Source organism: Symphodus melops (assembly GCF_947650265.1).
Source record: "Symphodus melops genome assembly, chromosome: 14".
NCBI lineage: Eukaryota > Metazoa > Chordata > Actinopteri > Labriformes > Labridae > Symphodus > Symphodus melops.
Genome location: NC_136704.1, coordinates 21,489,455 through 21,514,508, shown reverse-complemented (window position 1 = coordinate 21,514,508; position 25,054 = coordinate 21,489,455). Strand labels below are relative to the sequence as shown.

At 43.6% G+C, this 25,054-nt stretch overlaps 1 protein-coding gene across 8 annotated transcripts in view; it reads left to right on the top strand.

The window, feature by feature from the left end:
- The window catches only part of arhgap21a (Rho GTPase activating protein 21a), a 78,224-nt gene that overhangs the window by 30,045 nt on the left and 23,125 nt on the right, over positions 1–25,054 (top strand). For 4 of the 8 annotated variants that reach the window (XM_079361764.1, XM_079361765.1, XM_079361763.1 and 1 more), the window contains 4 exons: positions 11,960–12,148; positions 13,932–13,953; positions 23,218–23,310; positions 24,886–24,964. In XM_079361764.1, the coding sequence (XP_079217890.1) occupies positions 11,960–12,148; positions 13,932–13,953; positions 23,218–23,310; positions 24,886–24,964 (383 nt within the window). Of the gene's footprint in view, positions 1–7,251; positions 8,030–11,959; positions 12,149–13,931; positions 13,954–23,217; positions 23,311–24,885; positions 24,965–25,054 lie in introns of those variants that run through there. The other 4 variants (XM_079361761.1, XM_079361759.1, XM_079361760.1 and 1 more) reach the window with 4 other exon arrangements.

Below are 25,054 nucleotides of genomic sequence, written 5' to 3'. Positions count from 1 at the left end.
AGGTTTTTGTGAACTTGGGAATTGCATTTGCCCATTTTTCCAACGAGGCACATACAATGTGCGAACAGGCGATGTTTTAGGCAGGTCAGTTAATGCATGTTGACCCCCCCCCCAGTACAGACCTCAAACACATGACCGCTGTGCCCCTCTGACAGCTGTACAGCTGTGTCTTCATTAGCGCTTCCTGATCTGATCTAAAGCGCTCTTGTCTCACCTCTTCTGGAGCACATTTCTCTCCCTGAGGGAAACAACCTGCACTGAGAGAAGAGATCCAATCATTATCCATCCACAGAGAGGGTTTTTTTTTTTGGTTTTTTTTAAATTCAAGAGTTGTTCAGGTTGGGGTTGGTGCAGGCTGTCATCAGAAACGTATTTTCTTCTTCTTCTTCTTTTTTTTTTTTTTTTTCACCCTTGTCCGAGAGCAGCTGCTGAGGAGTGAATGAGCCGGCTACTGAATGCTTGATTGGCACAGGGGTTTGTCTGGGAGTGTCAAGGGACTTCTAGAGACAATTGTCCAGCTCCGGCAGCGCTCCTTCACCGGGGAGTCTCGCTAATACGCTGAGCTCATGCAACCCCCCCCACCCCCCCCGCCCCGCCCCCCTCTTTGGGCTCAGGCTTTTTGTCCTCCTGCTAAGTTTCAGGGTGAATGTACAACCCAAAAAAAACCCCTCTCCGTTCTGCAGCCACAGCTCCTCCGTCTGGAGGGAAATCCCCCTTCTCGAAGCTGTTGTGTTTCTCCTCTGCTTTTGCACAGATGGTCTCCATAGCAAACTGTGAGGTTTGATAGTTGTTTTTGCCAGTGGAAGAGAGGAGATGCTTGGGCTCATAAATTCGACTGGGCATAACTCACAGAGAGTGAAAGCGGTTGGAGTTGTTGTGTCACGACTCGTGTTTGAGTTGGCTTCTTAAAATGAAAGGAAAAACTGGTGCCAATTTCCTCGTCACAACAACAGCATGCACGAGAAAAGACAACCGTTGTATTTTTAGTGGGGCTTTACATGAGGACTTTTTCTTGATCCGTTGTGTTGGATTGGGAAACATTTCGGTTTTCCCCTTGCATTGTTTCAGAGTGATTTTACTGCCTATCGTCTTGCCAATTTTAATTCAGCATTATTGCGTTTATCTGTTTTTGCTTAGTCATGATAATTGAATCATAGCAGCAGCTTGAATATTCATTACACCTTCACATTTAGAGAACGGCGACAAAATATTATATTCACAATCAACTACTCTGCACTGTTTATAAGGAATGCTTTATTGGTAAGTCTCTGAAATTCCCCCAAAATTGGAAAAAAAACAATCTCAATATCCCTGCCGCAAAATCTCAAAAGCTTCGGTCGCTTTCGAAAAAGTGAAGAAAATCCAGATGTAAGTTTCTGCTCATGTTGTTGTTTTTGCAATTTTTGGAGCAGTGGAGACAAATAACACACAAAGAGACATATAGCTGTTTACTCTTCTAGTCCAACTTGTTCTCCCTTTGAGCTCTGTTTTTGGTCTCCTCCACCACTTCCTGTCCTGTCTGCTTCTTCGGTGTCTAAAATGATCTTTAACAATAAAAATCAGCTTTTCAGTTCAGAACAGGGTTTTTTTTGTTTTGTTTTGTTTTGTTTTATGTTTCTATGAACACAGCCGTCTGCTGTGGCTAACAGCGACAAAAAGACCGGTGAGGCTGAGAAAGTAAAGTTTTAGGACCGAGCTGAAAGACCTGAGACTCACAATAAAACAAACACACAGTGTAGCTGCACATTTGGCCAATGATCCTCTGTGAGTGTTTTTCATTGTCTGGTGAATTATAGATAACGTCATATCTTGAGACTTGGTTCGTTTGGCCAGCTCCATGAACAGAAGCTGTGGGCCTAGAAGTGGGCGGCCCACCTTCAAATCTCTATCAAAACCTGTGGCTCCTTTCCTGCATGTTCATAATCCATCATATTTTGAAATATATAAACTGTCCTCTATCACCAATAAAGGCAAAAAAAAAAAAAAAGCCCAATAACTAGTCTTTTAAAAACATATATTATTCATTTTAACAGTCTAATTCTAATTGGTTGATTTTTTTTTTTTTTTTTTTTTTAACACTGACCATGTGAAACTTGTTTTCTGTTACTTTTGCATATTTTTTTTGCATACATTTATCTCCATCGCTTTATTGGCTGTTAATAATATCCACAGGTGCAAACAGCGTCTCTCGCTTTCTTTCCCTTCCTCCAGAAAAAAAAGGCCTGGCTCTGTCCGTGTACACCCTCCCTTCCTCTTGGCGTATTGGCAGAGGACTGTGTAGTTAAATTATATTACAGGCCCTCACATTCAGTACCTGACTCTATTATTACCTCCCACACTGACATTGAGGCACTTATCTGAGCCTGAAACAAGATCAATCCGCCCCTGTATCTGCCCCATCAGACTCCTACCTCCCCAGGGTCGTCGATTGTGGGCTTCACTCCCCTCCGGTTCCCTCCCTGAGGCCCGAATGAAGCAGGGCATTATGGGTGTGCAGTGGTGTGGGTGCGCAGTCTGTTCCTCGGCTCTCATTAGCCGCTCCTTTGTTACAGTAAGCCATACCTCGCGGAGCCCAGATGCAGCGTGTCCAGATTAGATCTTACACCCGACAGGAGTCCGAAAAAGCCACCCCGAATCGAGCCTAATCCTCCTGCAAGACTTTCCCCTTTCTTCTCCGTCTCTGTACCACACGCAGACACACACACACACACACACACACATAAACTTGGTCACACAAGTGCACCGGTCGGAGGCTTCAGCATTGTGGTTTTTGGAGCCCTGTCGGTGCCTTGTGTCTTTAATCCGCGTCCAGAGATCCTGTCAGCTGCTTGCAGACCGCGGCCTCTTTTCTCTTTGTTACACAAATCAGAGCTGCAGATAATCATCTAATAAATCCAGGACTCCAAGATTTGAGTGGATTAAAATGAAACAACCTGGTATTCATTGTGTTGTGTTCTCCAGAAATGTAAACATCTGAAACAAGTTTAACGTCTCAGGGAGCACAACTTTGGCAGAATTTTGAGGTTGTTGTTTTTTTTTCTCGAGGTTGGACTTTAATGATTTTTTTCTGCTGTGAGAAATGTTGGAGGTCTTTTAATGTCACTTTGGAAGACAGAGCAGCGACTTTGTCTCGCACCAAACAAACAGAATTGACCTGACCGATCACAAATCCTTTGTGGTTTCATCTTAAAGGTCCGTCCTTGGTCTTTAAACGAACTCCATCCGTTTCAAGCACAGCAGCAGTCTGGATGTTGGTTTTGGCTCGGCACGTCACGTCGTGTGAAGCCGTGAGGCCGTTTTGCAGAATTATCAGCAGGGGGACTCCCAAGACCAAACAGCACTGTGTAGGTCCCAAAGATACGGAGAGAGAAACCAAAACTGGTTCATGTTGCAACACATACATGAGGGAAAAAAACCAACCCTGCTGGTATCGCAGCGCTCCGTACGCACTCTTTCTAAACCATCCTTTTGTAGTTTGATCTGCTTGTTTTCCTTCCTTGATAACTTCTTTAAAGTCTGAGCTTTGTTTGAACTCGGCCATTATCCCTTTAACCTGCTGCTGTTATTCTGTTTTATTTGAATTTCTCTCGGGATCAATAAAGTATCTATCTATCTATCTATCTATCTATCTATCTATCTATCTATCTATCTATCTATCTATCTATCTATCTATCTATCTATCTATCTATCTATCTATCTATCTATCTATCTATCTATCTATCTATCTATCTATCTATCTATCTATCTATCTATCTATCTATCTATCTATCTATCTATCTATCTATCTATCTATCTGCAGAATATGCAATGGGAAGACATATGAACACTTAATCTTCCAGTAGAGAGGAAATGTGTTATTAATTAACAGTGTCCCACATATTTGATTTTGCACACCTTTAATTCATACGCACTCATGACAAATCTTTGATAGCTCCATTGACTGCATATATAGAGGGCCAAAGAGTCTCCACTTCTACACGTTGTCCAGAAGTGAAACCAAATGACCACTAACCACTGCAGCACCAGCGCCCCCTGTAGTAGTTTTTACCTGCAGACCTTTGTTAATATAAACTGTCCGTTCCAGTAAGTGTCGCCTTTGTTCAATCAGCCTTTTTTCCCCCGAGCGTTCGCTGTCGTTCGAGTTATTACCATGTTTCCATGACACATCTCTGTAAATGAAGCTCTTTATTTACAGAAATTGATGAATATGTCAGAACTTGACTCTTCTGCTTACTTTTTTTTTTTTGCTGCAACAGCAACACCTCATATGACATGAATCATCGACATCGACGATTCCTCACACACGTTTAAACAATATCCCCCCCGAAAAGTAAAACAAACACAGCTCAGCTTAACTCAAAACAGACATACATTAATCCTTCTTTTTACTCGCGCGCTGCGATTGGGCAATCAACCGTCCTCGACTGTGAGGAAGTCAAATCTGAAGCAGTCCAGTCACTCTTCGCCTGACCTTTAAGACACACAGATCTATACATAAGCACACACATACTTGGCATCACATGAGCGTGTACAGAGAAGACTGTCGTCGACATTGTTGTGGACATAATATTTCTCACTGCCGTGACTCGTTTTGGTGTCAGCACCATGGCATCAAATCCATTTCCTCTCCAACAGGAATTCATGTGTTTTCCATTTTAAGGAATGTAGAGACATACATGAAGGGGCCGAGGTCCATACGACAGCCTGAAATGTATTAGTGGAGGTATGACTAAGTACTTTTTTTAGCTGAATATTGTACCTCTGATGGCAGTGTTGGCTTCGATAACATGATATTTTTAGTTCATATTTTCAAAAAGTAGACAACAACATGATGAAATGGTAAAGCCTTTCCTGAATAATACTTGGAAATTGGAGCCTTAATCCCTGTTTTGGCTTCCCCAAGTCCAGTGTGTCAGCTGGCCGTTTGGCCACTTCTATTTCTGCCGTCTTTTTTCCGCACAGAATACCACACGCTATATTAAGCCCAACCAATGTGGTAACAAGATTCCCATAACAAAATGCCGAGAGGAAACATTCCTCGGCTGGGTTCCTGATGTTGTTTTCACAGTCGCCTGTTGCCGCGTCGGATGGCGAATATCCCCTCAGACTGATAACGGACCGGCGTTTGTGTTTTTCACCGTTCAGTTGAGCGACTTCACAAACCCTCGGGGCTTTTGACGGAGCAGTTAGAAGTTAAAGTCAGACAATCTGTGCATGAATAATTCACTTCAAACCCAGTGTTAACGTCCACTGTATGTTTTGAATGAGCAGGTTGTACACTTGAAAGGAAATGACCAATCTGTTCCACTAAATGACCTTTTATTTCTCAAGGTTTTTGACCCACAGTTTGATGGTTTAGTACGTTTCATTAGTTTTCAGTCAACAAGAATTCATTTTTCCGTGAATTTTGTCCAGCGATCAATCCCACATTCAGAATATGGAGCGTAATCACATCAAAACTAAGAACGCCCTGTGGTTGGTGACTGAAATATCAGGTTGATTATCAATCAATCTTTCAACCTTAACAAGGTGGGAAACCTTTTCAAGAGAAAATAAGGATGGGTACGAGCACTCGAGTACTCGCCACTGACTCGTTACTCGCGCACCTGTGCAAACGCTGCGTTTGGCTCACACGGCGTTATTCTTGTGATTGATTTTCGCCTCACTGATTAAACCAGCAACGCAAATAATGAACGGGAAACAAACGCATGACGGCTTCAGCTTTAGCACACACGAGCCAGATGTCAACAAAAACTATAGGCAGCTACGGCAACTCTCAAGGGACAAATTAGAAAAAACAATCATGCGAATAATAATAATGACAATAATAATAATAATAATAATAATCTGCGAGTACTCGAGTACTCTTTCGTGAGGTAGTTTGAGTACTCGAGGACAGAGAAGACCCTCGTAGAAAAGAAAGAAACCTTCGACACGTGTAAGCAGGCAAAACACACCAAAAGATGAAGACTTACTCACCGTTAAGCGAGTCCGGATGCTGCTGCTCCAGAGAGGCCTGAAATAAAAAGTGATGAAATATTAAATGGATGTTTAGGCCTGCCTGTCTCTCACAGGAGAGACGGACTAAAAGGTCTATGGAGCTGATTCCATCACTGCTGTCCGTAGATGTAAACACCGGGGCTTAGTCTCTGAGTAGTTTATTTACCTCCGAGGATTAAAGAGGTGTGCGCTCGGCTTATGGCATCATGGCCGCCCTGTTACGTAACACTTCAAAAACCAGTGTGACGAGCTCGGTCTCGGACTTTGTTAGGCCGTAACTCCAAGCAGATTGATGTCGTTAAAGAACCGTTTAAAGGGTTGAACCCGTTGACCTCGTCGCACAGTCAGTGTCTTTTAAAATATCGGAGCTTTTTGTTGCAAATCTTCGGTGTAAAATAACTGATTGGTGAAGGGAGATAATCCTTTTTTTGGAAATGGAAGGTGGGGGGATTGGGCTTCATGTTTTTTCGTTTTTAAAAAGCCCTTCACACCCACAGGAGTTTTTAATCTCTTTAATGCGAAGACGTCAAACCTGGACACATTTGGAAGGAGCTGCAATGGGAAATAAGTCATCAAGTCCAAAATCTATCAACTAAATTCAATGAGCATTTTATACAGCACTCAGTCAATCAGTCAAGTAGTCTTTTCTTAGTTTTTAAATCTTTGAATCTCAACACAATGTGTTTGGCATTCAGGAAACGTACTCTACTGTTAATGCTGCACACAACTTCTGATTGATTCTTTTTTTTTCCTTATCAAGGGTGAAATGAAAAAAAAAAAAAACACTTTTAGTTGCCACATGTTCAACTTATCGCCGTCCTTTTGACCCAAATGTCTGCTTCACATGCATCGCTTCTTTGTACTCTCCAGATGAGCTGCAGGCGTGCAGAGGTGGGCGGCTCAGCTCCACATTTTTCTGCCTTACAGAATTCACAGAGCACATATGCTTCCTTATCTGCATCGGCCCTACTTGACTTCCTCAACTGGCTGTGAAAACAATCCAAGTCATTCCCCCCCCCCCTTCCCTTACCTGTGACTTGTGTGCGTCTGGCCTTTACTTAAATCTGTTCTTATGATTTATTGATCAGCCTTTCCACGTGAGTCTGTTCCTTTAAACTTTTAAAGGTTGGCAGCAGAGGAGGTGAGTTAGAGAGAGAGGGATGGAGGAGACAGGAAAGAGGCTGCCTGGTGTGTGTGTGTGTGTGTGTGTGTGTGTGTGTGCATACTTCAGAGGGAGAGTTCTGTGTGGCGAGTGGGTGGGTGCGTCAGTCGCTCGGTCGGCCCGGGCTCTCTGCGTTGCACTCAGCCTGCTGCGCTCTCTCCTCTCGGCTCAGTGGAAACATCATGTGTCTGTGGGACGCCAGGAGGAACAGCCCTCTTTCTCCACGCTGAGGACGGACTGAGGGAGGGAAGAAGCTGAAATGACCTTGGATTAGGAGTAAATCATCCAGAGGAGAAGAGAACTAAAGGCGCTGAAGCTTGAGCATTATGAAGGACCTGTTTGGTCATTAAACCTCACCACCTTAAATCTTGTTATTCCATCACAGCCAAGGGGAACACCCGTGTTTCCCAAACTCCTGGACCAGATTTGAAGATTGATTGTTCTTGCTTTTGGAGTAGACTATCTAGCAGAAACAAGGAACCAATACAGAAAGTACCCAGGTCATTTGGAAGGATACATTCTGGGATTTTATCCCAAATCAGACCTGGATATGCCATGCTGGCCCAGAGGAACGGGCTCCCTCCGGGCTGCAAAGCGGTTCCTCTGAAGGATCGAGCGGACCTGCGGGATGTGGATGTGACCGCAGAAGGGTGTTGCTCCCTCTCTCCCTCCCCGTCATCGGGAGGTTGTCCCTGGGCTCGGCTGGCCGGCGTGGACGGCTGCCTGTCGGAGCCGTACTGTCTTTGGTTCCAGCTTTTAGCCCGAGCTTATTGGGGAGAGGTGGAACTGGGGCTGACGAGTCCCAACCGGAGTGTGTCCTGGGCTCGGCTCAGGGAAGCTTCCAGGAGAAATTGTGTCCGATCCAGGGTAAGGAAACTTGGACCGTATCTTTGTGAGTTGACCGTTGTGTTAGGCGTATTATTGGGGAAACACCGTGTGGCTGAAATATGTGCTCAGCATTATCAGTGTCTGGCAGAGATGTATAGGTTTACATAGGAAGCCTCTGAGAGGGGAAGAGAGGTGAGGGGCGGCTGCACTCTGTTGTGCTGTCTGAGGAATTTTGTGTGCGTCATCCTTCTCTCCAGCGGCAGGGTAGTCCTGTTTCACTGACCGATATCTTGTGTAACATGTCTGTTTGGCTTCAGGTTTCATTTATTGTTGGTCGTTTCACATGGGCACTCGGCTGCTTGAGAAAGTTGCTGTTTATTTTCCAGCCGTGCGTTCATGTGCCGCACTTACAGAGCGCTCGAAAGCTTATTGGCATGAAGTCATCCTTCAGTGATGGGCGAAAGTAGGGAGTCGCAGGCATATTTTCCAATCTTCTAGTGAAGGATTGTGTCTAAGGTTAAAGTCTGTGGTCAGAGAGGGAGAGAAGTTTGGAAAGAAAATGCAAGGAGTGGAAGAGGTAGATGAATGAGGTCAGACGAGCTGAGTGACTCACCTACTTAAAAAAAAAGAATTTGTAAGGAGAGTCCAGACATGATGCCTTTCAAATGCCTCATCTTGTATGCACAAAGAAAGCAGGGATAAGCATGCAAATGCACCAATCCTCAGGCCATGGCACCATATGGCATCGCGCTGATCAAACCCTGAGCGTAGACATAATGGTGTGGAGTGCTTTAATGAACAGATTGCACGCATATATTGACTGTCAAGTGCTCGTTTGGAGCAGATTTACAGTGTTGTTCCTTTTTTTTTTTTGACTGAGTTATTGTGGAGATCTGAAGCTGCACTATCGAGCTTTATTTACCCGACAATGCATCTTGGCCTTTGTTTATCGCAAGTGTAGGAATCAGTGAAAGGCCCAACGTCACGACACAACATTAAAGTCAGGATACAACATGTTTGCAAATTTTTACCATTTTGCGAAACGCTGAGCTTTCCAACCACAAATATTGTGTTGTATTTTTCATTGTGTCTTACGTCCCCAAAGGAAAACATCGTCTTGTCAACATCTGTCGTATCCAATAAAATAAAACTGAAATTAAATAAAGATGTGTAAAGACCAGCTTCCTACCAATCCCACTGACAGTTATGTATTTGATGGAAAAAAAACACATACTTTTACAATTGTGGTCGGAAAAAAAAATAAACTTACAGTATATTGCATTATCATGATGTTTCATGTTTGTTTGGTAAAAGGCCAATATTTGGCTTATATGTTTGCGTTTTCATCTGTATGATTATAGTATGCTTCATGAATACACATGAAATTAAACCTCAATGAAAACAACAACAAAAGATGACGTCAGGGCTCGCGGGCAATCATGGGAGTGATTCTCTCTGCCATGTTTGAATGTAAACATTAGCATGCAATTCAGCATACTCTACCTTTAAGGAAAAATAAAAAGCCGCTATAACCAGATTGATGCCTTCAGTAGAGACCTAGAGAAAGATGTGTGCGAGTACCTCAGGCAGGGAGCGTTAGCTTCGCTGTTGCATAATCCAACATTAAAGTTTTAGCATGAAAGCACAGCAACAAACAGCCGAGGTGAACCATCAGCACTCCTCCCAGCAGCACCACTGTGGACTGTGGCTCGGTTCCAGCGCCTCACCGCTGGGTATTGCTCATGATCTCACCAGTCAAACCATTAAGCCAACACCCATCCCGCTCTCTGGAGGCTCCGACATCTGCTGCTCCCAGACTGGGCCCGAGGAGAAGGAGGAGAAGGGGCGAGCAGGGAGGACGTCTTTGTGTTTGGATCCACACCTCAGATGTATTTTGGTAGAAGAAGAGCCCGTGGAGAGAGCCCGAGTTCAGACTGAGACTCTTGGCAGGCTCGTGTAGCCTCCGGTCGCTACGGTGGTGTTAGCAATAACCGCTAACGCACGCCCTGCGGTGCGGCGGTTCAGCTCCATCGTTAGCCTGATGATGGATGAGGCAGAAGTCAACTGTTGGACTTTATGACACTACCGCCTCTATATTTACTACACCTCCAAAAACAGCTGCAGTTCTTATTCTGTTACTTGGTGTTTATTCTCTACGCTCGTAAGGCCCTCTTAAATGTTTTTAATAGAATTTAATCGATTATTTAACTTATTTAGATTTTTGCGATTAAATATTTACTCAGCCCGGTTTCGTAAATATTCACCTTTTATCACAATGCAGTCTGTAGGATAAGCTTACATACAGTTTATAGATCCCCCTCGTTCTCTCTGTTGCTGAGACATGTTTCACACATGCACAGCAGGTTCCTATGGACGTGCACCGATGGACAGATATCGATTTAGGCGCTGCTCTTGAAATAGCGCCCGAGCAGTGAAGGGATTCGGGGCGCTGCTTAAGGGCACATGGATAGTCTGCAGGAAGTGACCTGGCACCTCTCCAGCTACACGCTGGATCTATAATATAAGAGGATCCATACGTGACGATCCTCTCGGCGTGTATCGCTGTGTTTTATAAGGTGTCATCTCCAGTTAAAAGCGTCTTGAACACAGCTCGCAGTGACTCACTGTATTTCCAGCTTAGCGACCGTTGCCATTTGAGAGCCATTCAGCGTAAACACATTCGTCTTTTTGTGTGTGTTTGTGTGTGTGTGTGTGTGTGTGTGTGTGTGTGTGACAGAACATTTAAAATCAAAGTTGTGCAGCTGATGTGGAACATGTGTTGTGTTATGTCGGCAGAAATGTAAAGTTACGCAAGCCGAGAGCATGCCAGCATTTAACTGGTTGATTTTTTTTTTTTTTTTTTTTTTATCCCGTGCGTTCGTCACAGTAGGAATGTAGAAGATAAGTCTGTCATCATGCAAACACGCCAAACAGCCCAGAAAAGCCCCAAACGTGCAATAACTAAAGCCACATGTATGTTTGTGTGGAGCTCTGGGCAGAAGTGTGGCTTTAATAACAATCCCGGTTATGCTGACAGATATGATTGTGGATGTTAAGAACCAGTGAGGCATGAAGCATTTCACTGCAGTTTGAAGCCACTTTGGTTGCATTTTTTTCAAAAACTGTGAATGACATCCTGAGCTTTCTTCATGTTCCATGTTTGTTGTCCAGAACGATCTAGAAAACGGTTAAGCTGAAGAATCACCATCAGGGGATTTGTCTCTGTTTTCACATGAAGTTGATGGATCAGACGAACGCTCAGCTGCGGTTCGTGTTGCTCATATCATGGCGAGGTGTGAAGCGAGGATGATGTGACTCTCCTTTTCTTTGTGGGCGGGAGAGTTTCTCACCACCACGTTCGGTTTCTTTGTTGGGGAGCTGTGCATCAACTGGACAGCAGTGACTCTCCCTGGGGGTCCCTATGACACATTTTGAGTAAAATATAGGGTTAAAAAAAACAAACAAAAAGAAAACGTTCATGTTTCACATTCTCATGCTGAGACTTGCGGGACTTTTTTAAAACTAAAAGGTCTCAAATTGCGCTTTTAACGAAATAAAGTAGTTTTGCTGTTTACACTTATCGTCCACTCCAGTTTATCACAGTTCAGTCCAGTTATGATGCTAAAGTGAGAGGTCAGTGCGCACGGCATGAAGACGTAAAATGAGGATAAGGATACACTTTATTGATCCTCCAACGGGGGAAATTTGAGAACAAGAGGAAAAGGAGTTTTAGCTGTCACAGTGTCTGTCACTCAGCCTCTCTGAAACACCCGATTTAACATGTTGCTAAGTTAAGCTAAAGCTAACCTGGCCTCTGCTATCTGAACTGACTCTACAGGCTTGTAAGTGCTATCAGCTGCTCTCATCTAACTCTCAACTACAGTCACATGACTCGTCCTTTGTTTTTGATTTGTTTGAATTCAGAAGATCAACTCTGACGTGTGTCCTTGTCGTGTGTCCTTCTTTCAGGCCAAGCAGAAGGATGGGTTGGATCAGAGCGAGGCATCAGCTCTGGCGTCCCCCGGGCCCGACGAGGAGCCTTTTTCCTGGCCGGGGCCGAAGACGCTTCACTTGCGCCGGACCTCGCAAGGCTTCGGGTTCACACTGCGACACTTTATCGTCTACCCGCCTGAGTCTGCCGTCCACAACTCTCTGAAGGTGAGAGAAGGTCATTTCATATCCTGAATGTACAACAGTCAACTCTAACATAGTCAACACTTCCTCATATAACTTCCTCATTTTAATTTGAGATGGCTAAAGTGCAGAGATGAAATATCTCTACAATCTCACACATCTCGCCTCTCTGATCCAGCCATCAGATCTGCCCATTAGCAATAATCCTGTGGTTGCAGCTCTTCCTGTTTGTAGTGCTCACAGGCACACGCAGACTAAAGGGCTTCTGGGTAATGTTAAAGTGTTGCTGGAGTCAGCTTATCACAGCCTCTTTTCTATGAGTTTTTCTAAGTGATAATTTGAGATAAGTCGGGTTTTCGTTTCTCTGAAGTGTATTTGGACAACGTCTGCAGCTCCCACAGATGGATTTCCTTTAAAGCTCGCACAGTGCTGCTTGTTTATAGCTTTTGGCTTCGCTTTCTACGCATTCAAAGAGAAACTGTGCCATGACAGTGAGGATTTTCAGACTTTTGTGTAACCAACAGATTCTCCCAAAAGACCTACTGGGGTATCACGATGTCTAGCTGCCAATCCTCTTTATATATGAAGACTCTCTACCTCTATCTTTGTTTAAAATCACATTCTGTCTCTTATATAGGAAGCCACAGAACGTCAAAATGGAGAAACCTTGATCAATCTTTGGATTTTTAGGACACATTTGTATCATGCACAGTCGATGAATTGAAGTTTTTCTGAAATGCCCGAGTGTTGTAGACCGATTAGCTTGTGTATTTCAGCTCTTTTTATTTTTTTATTTTTTTTGACCAGACGTCTTTTTTTATTATTTATTTTTCACAGGTTAAACATAAAAAGAAACATTCAGTACAAAAAAGCAAAAGTTTTATATATATATATATATATATATATATATATATATACACACACACACACATACAAACACACATACATAAAAACACACACACACGCATGCATACATTATTCATTCATTAATTCAACCTTATTTACGAATAGATGACCAAAAACTAAGAAAATGAAATAAAACAAAGTAAAATAATGATTTGGTGAAAAGCGCTCGAATCGACTTCAGAATCAAGTTGATGCCCTTGAATATTCTTGAATTACTGCCGTCTTGTCCGACAGTTTGAAACTCTGACAAAGAGCCTACAGTCGTGTGTACAAACTGTGAAGCATCATGTTGTGCCCTTCAGCTGACTGTCTTGAGGCTCATGTAACCATCTTATCATAAGACTTGATTCTGGGAAAAAACTCAAAGTGAGTCCTTTTCTTTAAATCTGTCAGGTCACACTCACTGTACACTCTCTTCCCATGACGTAACCCAAACCAACAGGGACCGGCTTCAGACATTTCTTGATAATTACTCCGAGCGTCTTGGATTGAAGCTGTTGATTTAATCACAGTTTGAGGATATTGGGTTTAGCTTGAAGAGGGTCAGAGCATCTTAAAGAGAGCTTTGGGAGTGGGGGGGGGGGGTCTTAAAGGATCCATGGAGAACATATGTGTCACTGAGGGGAGCGGGATTAAAGCCGCAGTGTGTGGAGGTTTTTCACCAAAGCTCAGGGGGAAATGAAGGTTTTCTGTGTGAGGGGAAAGGAAATGACACCAACATGGCCACAATGCTGCTTTTCTGAACATATCAGTCAGGCACAAAACAAAGTCGTCACTCATCGCCATTTTTTCTCATTTCCTGCAAGCCTAGCATACAAAGGGTTAATAATGAATAACTACAATACAACAAGGTTGCATCTCAAATCATCTGACATTAACTCTCTTTTTTTCCTCCTCTCAGGATGAAGAGAATGGCAGCCGTGGTAAGTGTACAAAAACAAGTATTTGATATATATATATTTTTTATTGTTATTATTTTTATATATATATATATATATATATAAAAATTCCCGGAAAAATGACATGAATAATAGATGTGCTGTGTGATCAGCTGTTAAAAAAAAGGAAATCAGAGAAACCGTTAACCTTCATATATTCTTCAGTTGCTCTCCAGAGTAGGGATCAAATCAGGATTGACAGTCCATTACTTTAATGTATTCTCCGGGTTTGTAAATTCAAATAGCTGCTTTGTGTGGATTCTTTGGTCCAAACGTTTCACTTCCATTCCTCATTCAGCCTCATGAGCTTTATAAGTGCACTGCTCTGCTCGTTTTAAACAACGTGCTGCAGGTGCAGATGTCTTTTCTGCAGGATGTCGTGCAGACTGGCGGCGTCGTGCTGCACTTTTCCGCTTTTGAAAATCTTCAGCCCTTTTCTCTTCAGAGTGGCAGTCAGAGCTGCGCTCTTCGCCTGTCCGCTTGGCGGTCACCTCGACATTCCTCAGAGCATCCAGCGCGTGTGTGTCGTCTTGGTGTTCCGCTCACGTCTGCAGCCTCGGCACGAATGCGGGAGGATTCACAGGCCTTCTTCCACATCTGTGTCTTTAAGAGGCTCAAGCATGTGTACGAGAGCTCCCATAAAAATAAACGGAGACAGAACAGCAAAAACAAGCCGGAGCGTTTTGATTTAAATAGACGTATACTTTTTTATGTTTTCAGATGATTAAACACAAAAAGGTTTTTTTTGAGTAAACCTGCTTTATGAGTCCGAGATTCTTTGGCGGGTGTATTGTTTTCTTTGTCCGTAGTAAAATGAAGGCTATCATTGTTAGCTTGTTTGTTTAGCCTGTAATGAACCCAAACAGAGACCAGGTGTGATTCAGCGGATTGTTATTGCATGTGTGGACGGTGAACGCCAAGAGCTGGAGCGCTCGAGGAGGGAAAGTGCACTTTTCTCTGTGATAAATGTGACTCTTAAACTCCTCTCGACGGGAAATTGAGAGATTCCTGCAAGTGTCCCTCATCATCCTTCTTGGCCCTCGGTGTCACATTCCTCACACTCACCCCCCCCTCCTAGTTTAACCCCTCCACGTCCAACCTTGGCCTGGAAACCTGAAATAACCCACAGACGCTCCTGCTGGGCTGACAGGGGGGATAATATGTCGCTCCTCATCCTCACTACGAATGTGTTTGTGTGAGTCTGTCTCCATGCGGTCATGTTAAACTAACTCATGTTAGTGTGCCTGTTCGTCATTAGGAAGTGTGCAGGAAGTGCACGAGAGCCGTTCATCGTGAGGCTCACGAGCTGTAGTGAGTAATGATCCTCGCCTGGAGAGCCCCTGCGGTGACACAGGAAGTCCCTTGGCTCACCTCCAGCTTGTCATAAATCCGTCTTCGCCTCTCGTCGGGCCCGTCGGCACAGAGAGGCGGGTGACGCCGACAGGTAGTGCGCTCAGAGACGAAGACTAGAAAGTAACAGGACTCCATTGTGACATCAGTGTCGTGTTGTGACGATGATGGAAAACTGCAAGAAACCAAAATCTGCCCGTAAGTTTGACTTCTTCCTCCTCGGATGAACCTTTAACTTCTCACTGTTTGTTGACAAATGACACAAGAATGCAACAGCCAAAAATGACAAACTAGCAGGAGGGATATAACCCAAACTCAAAGTGCACAATAAAGCATCATAAACACGAGGTGACTTACACATGTTGTCTCCTGTGTTCGGGGCGAGGGACACAAATGACATACAGTCGGAGTCCCTACCATTACCGTTGTTGACACAGTCTAACAAACGTCCAGACTTTATTCTGAGACATGACACGGCAGAGACACCGAGAAAACAAACGACCCAATGTTGTAAAACGTGACGTAACGTAACGTAACATACACAGGTTTCACACAGATACAGAGGGTTAACAAGTCCAACATCTTAAGGTCGCCTCTTCAGCGTTCTGTAGAGTCAGCTCTGTGATGTTCGCGAGCTGCAGTTCAGTTTGTTTGCTTGACTTTATGCCAGTGTGTGATGAGGCTGTTGGTGTTTGGAGAGTGGGGAAGAGAAGGGGGGGGGGGGGGGGGGGCTCTTTCTGACCGCGTGTTGACTATCTGGGTGTTGCCGCTGGAAATGCTTCAGACCTGCAGAAACCACACACACACACACACACACACACACACACACACACACACACATAGACAGACACGTACTCGCTGACATCGGGACACATGATGTTCAGTTTGCAGCTGCAGAGTTTGAACGATATGCGCGCATGGATCTGTTTATTTCTACATACCAAGCTGCTGTAATCTCAAATCTTCTTCTTGATCTCACTTCCTCTCCTCCTCCTCCTCCTCCTCCTCCCTCTTCTGCCCGCTGGATCTCCTTCTCTTCGGCTGCGTGTTTTTTAAGCAAGATGGTTAAAAATCCGAAGCGAGGCGTTTCAGACTCCGCTCATGACGCTTTGGTGCCGCAGCGCAAGAAAGGAAAGCTTCACAGAAAGTTTCTCCATCTGTTCAAATATTTGTTTTTCATTCAACTTGAAACACTTTTCTCTTTATTTCCCTTCTTTTTTTTCCCAATGTCAGATTCGGGTTAGTTCCCATAAAGTCTGTAACGCAGCACAAGCAAACAGAATTCCCCAGAATCCTCCAGTGAGCTTTTAAACGCCCCACCTTCTTTAACAAAGCTCGCTCCAAAGTTTTGTCTTTCTTTCTCCTCCTCTCTGCTGCCCGTGTCCTTTCCCTCCGTCTGTATATTTACTGCCAACAAAGACACTTCTTGACCTCGCCTCGCACCGAACTCCTCAAACCCACTCTGATTTAAAAGCCTGTTTTTCCTCTCCTTCACACTCCCCGAGTCTTTTTTATCTCACGTGTGAGTAATTCTGACTCTTAACTTGTTTATTTGTTTTGACATTCTCGGCAGCCGCCCACACTGCAGTTGTTTAACATCTAAACTCCAGTCATACAAGGCTAGTACAACTCACTGTGGTTAGGCTCTCTGCTCCTACGCTAAATGCATCCGTTAAAATGTGTAGGCTACAGTACATCGACAGAGTTTAGTCAATAATTAATAAACAGATTTAACGCTAAAAAAATAAAATAAAAAAAACCCCACAGATCTTTGTTTTCTGCCTGTCACAACAGCGACTCTTCAGAAATCTTTTATGAACTCCATTCATCCTCGTGACTTTCAGTTTTGACATTTTCAAAGCAGTCTGTGACCTTTTAAACTGTAGAAAAAACTTTTTGGGTTCTTTTTCTGCATCCAGATTATTTCCCTTTTACATGTCATCCAGTTTAACAAGGACATGAACAATCGTGAAAATGTCTCTCCTGTGTCTTTGTCTGTGTGTGTGTGTGTGTGTGTGTGTGTGTGTGTGTGTGTGTGTGTGTGTGTGTGTGTGTGTGTGTACGTACTCTTTGTGTGTTTTGTCTGACTTGCCTCTGACTGACTTCAACAGTATTTACCATGTATGTGTTTTACACTGCAAACAAAAAGTCTTCCACTGAAATAAAAAAGAGACTTTGAGGCACATCGCTCTTTATTATCTTTGCAGTGGCTCCCAAATTTGCAAAAATCCAATGTGACATCAGTAAGAATGACTTAATGTCACTTTATGTCAGATAGAACTTCTAAGTCCAAGATCATTATTTCTCCAGCACAGGAAGTGAGCGTTTAGTTTCCTTTTTCTTTCTGTCACTGATCGATGCTTTGTAATGGGTCGACCAAAAATACGTTTGAAAATGGATCCATCTGATTATTCATCGCTAATCTGCAGCTGTTTTCTAATGGACTGATATTTTACATCAGTTCTAGCTCGTACTAAATGTGACTTTGATCCCCGGTGACAGTCGACTGAATATCTGTTGGTTGTGGACAAAATCAAACACGACTCTTTAATTGGATTTGTCTGCTTTGGCTTACGTTCTCGTTGACGTCGCCAAACAGATTGATTCCATTCTAAAGCTATCAGAGGGGAAGGCGTTCAGGACGAGGACTAACATGTGTTAGCCAATCACGGAGCTACCTGGGGTGACCACATCTGCGAAGCTTCGCTTAAACCGTGAAAGAGAGTCAGGTGGAAAATACTACAGAGTGAAAGCTTTAATGGATTCAAGGCTTTGCCTCGAAACCTGCAGATGATGATTTCATTGTCGTGATTGCTACTCGAGCTAAACATGCTAATGGTTGCATTCAAGTGTTTTGGACCTTTTTTAGTTTTGTTCTTTTTTTTCCCCGAAGGTTACAAAAAGCAGACGCCACCCTTCACATTCTTTCAGAGCGCGCCGGCTCATTAAACGCAGTTCTTAAAGAAACAGACAATCACTTAGGCTCGAGCGCGTCTGCTTCCAGATGTTTGTCACTTCTTTTCCTCACATGAACTTCAAATCCCTCGGTGCATAGTTTGGCTGCTTGTTTTTTTTCACAGGGAGAAAAACAAAACACTGAATTTGTCTTTCTTTTCTGAGGGCTTCGTTGGTCAGAGTGATGTCGGTGCATATCCCGTTTCCCCCCGTGGTGGATTTTGGTATTTGGAATTCCTAGAAAATAAAGAGACAGAAAGTGCTCGACCCACCTTCCTGCGTGCTGGACAAACAGCAGGTGTCTGTAAACATGTGGGATGAGCAGAGAGGTTTCTACATCTGGATTTCTTTCCAATTTAAGGAGCGCGACACCGATGGAAAGGACTCATTAAAGGGAGCCTAACACTCCTTTACTTGATAATTGTTTGACTGAACGCCTCGATATCATGGCAAGGCAAGTTTATTTATACAGCGCTGTTCAGTCACAAGGCAACTCACAGTGCTTTACAGACATAAAAACAGAAATACATTCAAACAAAGCTTCAGGAAAGAGTGCAACAGAAAGATTGAACATCATTAAAAGACAGAAGAAAGTAAAACACTCGATAAAGTAACAACTTTTAAGTTTTGTAAGTATGTTTCTAATTGAAAGTCTGAGTGAATAATCAAGTTTTAAGGCCTGATTTTCATGGCATCTTACAGAAGCCGGTAGATTAAATGAAAATGTCTTCCAGAAAGTTTAGTTTGAGTTGATTTGAGAAGGTTTGGCGAGATGTCTTTCTAAAAGTACCACCAACTTGTTCTTTGGGTGTCGTCTTGAGACCCGTCGGGCGTCGGCCTCCTGTCCGTTAACAACGTGAGTTTTTGAGTCATTCCCGCTCTTAGTAACTCCTGTATCATTTTTGATGTTTACTGACTTCCATGGAAGGACAAACTCTCGACCTGCCAGCGTGAGTGATGACAGATGACAAACTCTCCTCCACCTGTGTGTGCGGAGATGACTTGACATCAAGCTGTGGCTGTTTGCAGACTTCAGATTGCTGGAATGAGACAGGCGACCAATCCGTTCACCGTCTTCTCACGCAGTTTGTACGGCTGTGGGTTTGTTGCCTTTTTTTTTCCTCCGAGGTCAGGGCTCGGGTGTGCAGGTGTTTTTTTTAGGAGGATTAAGCTTTCAAAGTAAGTTGTGTTTGGACCGGTTCGTGCGTGTGAACTGCACAAACCGAGTGTTTCTTCCTTGGGAACGGGAGAAACAGCGGAAAGAATGACAGTATTTGTTTTCAGCGAGGCTTCGTCTGCTATCCTCGAGAAATCCTGAAGTCGGACAACAAAGCTCGGCGTGCTTTTGAAGGGAGCCAGAGTTGAAGCATTAATGTGTAGTGTTCTTGTGCTTTGACCTCCCCACAGTATGGGGGGGGCGACGCCGTGCCAGGATTTTATGCTTCACATTTTCATATTTCTCTGGAGCCAGAGACCTGATACAGATCTCAACTCACACACAGCTCTCGTCCTCGGTGTTTGAAGTGATGGGAAAGTGGAAGACAAACACTTCCTTTAAGAATCACAGGGAAGAAAAAGCATACATCTGCATAGTTTTATTGACTATTTGTATGTGGTCGTGTTCTTACACATGAGAGTGACATGATTGGTTGGGAGCAGGGAGTTGGATGGAGAGGTATTACAACAGGGTTAATGCAGTGAGTGGGCAGCAGGCCCAGCCCTCCGAAGAATAACATTATCTAACCCAAAACAACAGGGGAGCGGGGGGGAAGGGGTAGTAGAGGGAGGGGGGGGGGGGGGGGGGGCTGACACAAGCGGGCCCAGCTGTGCAGCAAGGGACGAAAGCCAAACCAGAGCTTGTCGAGGCCAGAGAGCAGCGCTGACACACCGCCAGTGGACCAAGCACTGAAGGATTAGACCTTAATATGGTTTTATAAAACTTATAGAAATGAGAAAAATGTTGTTTTTTTTTGCTTCTTGTGTAATTGAGTTATCATTTTAAAAAAAAAGACATTTTTCAGTTTTCCTGTGCTGGAAAACTCGAGATACGTTTGAGACACCAACAGACCGGATCAAACTGAGGCTGTCTTCAGTGTCTTCTTATTCATTTGATAACAGGCTGCGTCATCCTTGTATTAGTACAGATCGCTGTAATCCACATAGAGAAAAGTGAAAGATTTCTCACTTTTTGTGATAATCTCAAACATTATTGGAAATTGACAGAAACAACAACGCAAGAAAAGAAGAAAAAAAACACAAAATGTGATTTCTCTTCAAAATAAAGAAAAAGATTTCTTTGTTTGTCGTGACTACGAAACACATCAGATCTTGATCTTGATCTGCTGGTCACACGAGAAGTGTAGTAAACGGGCTCGTTGTATCGACACTTTTAACGTCATTATTTTTAACACCGAGCAGCTGAAGCAAAGTTCACGTGTTATTAAAGGTGCTGAACTAGATGTTCCTGCTTGTTTTGGATGTGAAGTAACTGAAGCGTGAGGAGAAGAAGAATCTGAACTGTCCTGGCAGCCTGAAACATGTCAATGGTGAAGTCGAGCAGCTTTCCCCGCCCTGCGGTATGAACAAACATGGAGTCATATTTACACTCAGGCTTCGATCGTGCACCTGCTGCCAGGTTATAAAATCTGATCAACTCAGAGTATTAAGTGCTGTGTCCACTGTGGAAAACGTTTCCCCTCCAAGAGCAGCCGAGGTTATCTAAACATCATTTAGTATTTTGGAACAGCTCAGTCTTTTTTTTTTTTTGAAGCGGTCTGATGATGTATTTCTTTAATCCATGCCGTCGTTTTTTTTTTTTGATTCTGTAAGACAGTTGGCAGCATTAAAAATGTCCAAAGCTTTAGATTTCCAGGTTTAATCCCATTCATCCAGCTGCATGGGGCCGTGGAAACTTCCAGAATCCAATTTGTGCTGTGGAGTTGGAGGGCGATGAGATTGGCTTTAGATTGGGAAGGGGGGGGGGGGTTGTTGACATCAGTACCTACATGAAGGGTCAGCCGTGCCTGACATTGTGTCCGTGATGTAACTCAGAAATGCATTCTCTGACAGTGAGAGCCACATCGGAGCACTTTAGTTTATCATAAATCTTCTTTTTTTTTTTTTTAAATTTGACTTGTAATCAAACACCAGGTCTCCATAATAACCTGCAATAACATGATGGAAACTACAGCGTTGCCCTTTTTCCACTCACATACAGAGCAGTGATTTTATGTGCTACACTGCCTTCTGCTGGATCAGACAAACGCCTGCAGGATCCCAATATAACTCAATATAACGTTTTTTTATTTTTTATTATAATATTGCATTGCATACTAATGCAATTTTTTTTAAAAGACCCATTGGTTATCGTGGGTCTCAAATATGTTTGTATCCTGTTTTTTCCCATTGATTAGATCTTCTCATCCAATCAGAGCTGAGAATGAGATTTAAAAAAAAAAAAAAAAAAAAATGTCACTTTAAAGTCACCTTTTTTTAAGTTGTTACTTTTACAAGTGATCAAACAGTTTTCATCCCTGGGTCTGAAGCTTTTTTAAAAATGTTTTTTTATTTTATTTGTCACATAGATTGCAGTTACACTTTCAGCCACAAGAGGGAGTGTTGTGACCGCCTCGCTGTCATGACAACATTACTGCAGGTAAAAGTCACATAAGGTGACGTGCCAACTGAACAGCAGCTCGTGCAGTACATGGAGGCCACACATCCATTTATTCAAAGTCTTTGTTGACAGTCTTTTAGGGACACGAGCCTGAGACGACGATCGGAATCCGCTCTCCCCTCCTCATCTATGAATTTGCTGCTGTGCAACACTTTGAATCCACATCTGCTGCGGTCCAGCTGTTCACAGATCTGCACAGGGTCGTAAATGCATCCTGCTGCTGCTGCTGTGGTCCATGTGAAGCAGTGTGTTCGTGAAAAGAGCACGAGTGTTAGCCGGCGTTCCCTCCGGGAGGAACGCTGCGACGCTCTGATGTTTGCCTGTGGGCTCTGAGAGGCAGCTGAGGCCAGAAGAGATGGAGCTTTATTAAGGCTCAAAGAGAAAATGAATTCTGATGTATGCACATTCTTGTAAACTCATTATGAAGAAGTCATGAGCGCTTCTATGGCCGTTCTTAATTAGCTCTGTTTTCTCTGCGAGCTCCCTCTACTCTCCGACTCTCTCCCTCTTGTCACGTGACATGAACGTCCCTGGAGGCTTGTTTGCATGCAGCTCTGTCAGCATGCTGTGACCTTTGCTCACTGTCCTGTTCTGCAGCTCAGGACACATCTGACAGCAGAGTGGAGTCAATGGAGGGAGGCGCCGAGGGACAGAGGATGGGATAGAGGGAAAGAGAAAAAAAACAGTCCATGCTTACCATTTAAATTCCAATGCCAAGAAAGAGGAACGTGTTGGAAGTTTTTTTTTTTTAAATACTGGAATCATTTTAGTCATCAGTCAGGATGATATAGTTCCTTGTTTATAGTCTCTTGCTTTACAATTCCTAGTTCATATTTACAATCCATCACGCTGAACAGAGATTCAACAAAGACTCGAGGAACGTCTCATTCATTCATTCATTGTTTTGAATCTCAGCTTTGTTTCAATAGTGCTGATCACACAGTCATATCACGATTTCACCTTTATTGACGGAGCGCTTCAAAACACCCCAAGTTACCAAGTGCTACACAAAGATAGTCATCTGTAACATGCATCTGAACGAGTCGTGGGTTGTTCTGGTGGTTTTGTCGCACCGATGACACGAGAACACAAGTTTCTGGTTCAGTTCTCAGTTTGGCCTAGTTCTGATTCCTGCTGCTTCTCTTCCTCACCGTGTGACCAATTGCCTCGGTGCATGTGCTCTCTCTCTCTCTCTCTCTCTCTCTCTCTCTCTCTCTCTCTCTCTCTCTCTCTCTCTCTCTCTCTCTCTCTCGCTCGCTCGTTGCCAGGGAGACAGAGGAACCGTCTGGAGCCAATGGACACCATTTTCGTCAAGCAAGTGAAGGAGGGAGGCCCCGCCCATGGAGCTGGACTCTGTACAGGTACACACACACACACACACACACACACACACACACACACACACACACACACACACACTCGGCGGTTTCACTCCTGATAACCGGCAGATCTCATGATTAACTCTGCCTGTCTTGCGTTTGACCTCAAAGCGCTGTTTGATGCCAAGATTTCTTCACGTCTTTACTGTAGGTAATTCCGCTTCCTCGCAACCTGCCAGGCCAAACAGATACGAGTTACAAAATAACAGATGGCTCCTTTGTGGGAGGTTGAACCAAGTGTAATAAGCACACTGTTATTTCAGCCTTCCCCGGACTCCGTTACATCTCCCACTTTGTTTCTTCCTTTATCAATATGTGAATCATCCCTAATTATAAGCAGCCAAGAACCTCAGAGTGAAGCGCTGAGTCAGCTCCTTTTCAGTTTCATAAAAGTTAAGTGTCAGCTGAAGCCCTCTGCCGTCAGCGTTACTACCCGGTTAGCACTGAGGCGGTTACAGGAAATGTTAAAGTGGCCTCTAAACTGTCCGCTTTTATCTGTCCTCTGTCTCCTCCTGGGACGAGCGAGAGCTCTGTTTTCCCACAATTATCCCCTTTCTCCTCTGAAAACTCACCTCCCCACTCTTCCTGTGAGATGGCCATCTTCAGAAAACTTGAATGGAGATGGATCCTCACATGGGGTCCTTTGGATAAACAAGTATTGGTATTCTGCTTTTGATCGAAGCGCAGATGGGTGTTTGTGCTGGAAGCCGCTCCTCCACAGTGGTTTCCTCTTTCAATAAACCACAATGACTGGATTCCAGATGATTCTTTCTGGGAGACAGAATTTATTTCAGGGATTTTTAGATTCATGTTATTTTTTTATTCAGATTGTTGAGCCTTTATTTGAGAGATAAGACGGTGGATAGAGTTAGAAATCGGGGAAAGAGAGAGCGGGGGAGGACATGCAGGAAAGAAGCCAAAGGTCGGATTCGAACCCAGGCCACTCGCTTGGAGGACTTTAGCCTCCATACCAGCGCCCCATTTCAGGGACTTAATGACTCAAAGTCTGATTAAATGTTGTTTAATTCATACACTTTATACCTCTTTACCTTTATTTAAAAGAATCCTGCAAAAAACCTGTTTGCTAAATCTTTGGTCTCTAATTTTTAAAGTTTTTTACCTTTTTTTTTTTTTTTTTTTTTAGCTGTTGGTGAATGACTTTGTAGCATTGTCAAGAAAGGCACTTTATGAATAATGTAATAAGCTATTCAATCATAAAAAAAAACTTTAACAAAGTTTTCCTTAATGCCAAAATCAGATTTTTTTTTTTTTCTCACTATCACGAATAAGGTTTAAAAAAAATCTAGATTCTGCATTGTTGTGTTGTTCGGTGTTGTGTTATTGAAGGTGCTTTATTGGGTTGGTTGTGTGCTAAAAATAATGAATGAAATGAATTTAAATAGACCAGACTTGTTGTCACCGATACCCGACAAAGAGCCAATCATATCCCTTATAGCACATGTGAGATTTGCATTGGTTCATCGAGCTGTACTGGATGGTGTCGTTTCTGTCAGGAGCAGATATCAGCCTCGTAACTTCATCTCTTATTCGTTCCAGGGGACCGGATAGTGAAGGTGAATGGAGAGAGCATCATTGGGAAGACCTACTCACAAGTCATAGCCTTGATCCAGAACAGGTGAGTTCATCGTCATCCGTCATTTTGTATCCACGTGACTGACTCGCACCCCGATCCCCGGGTTCACATCGGATTATTTCACTGCCGACG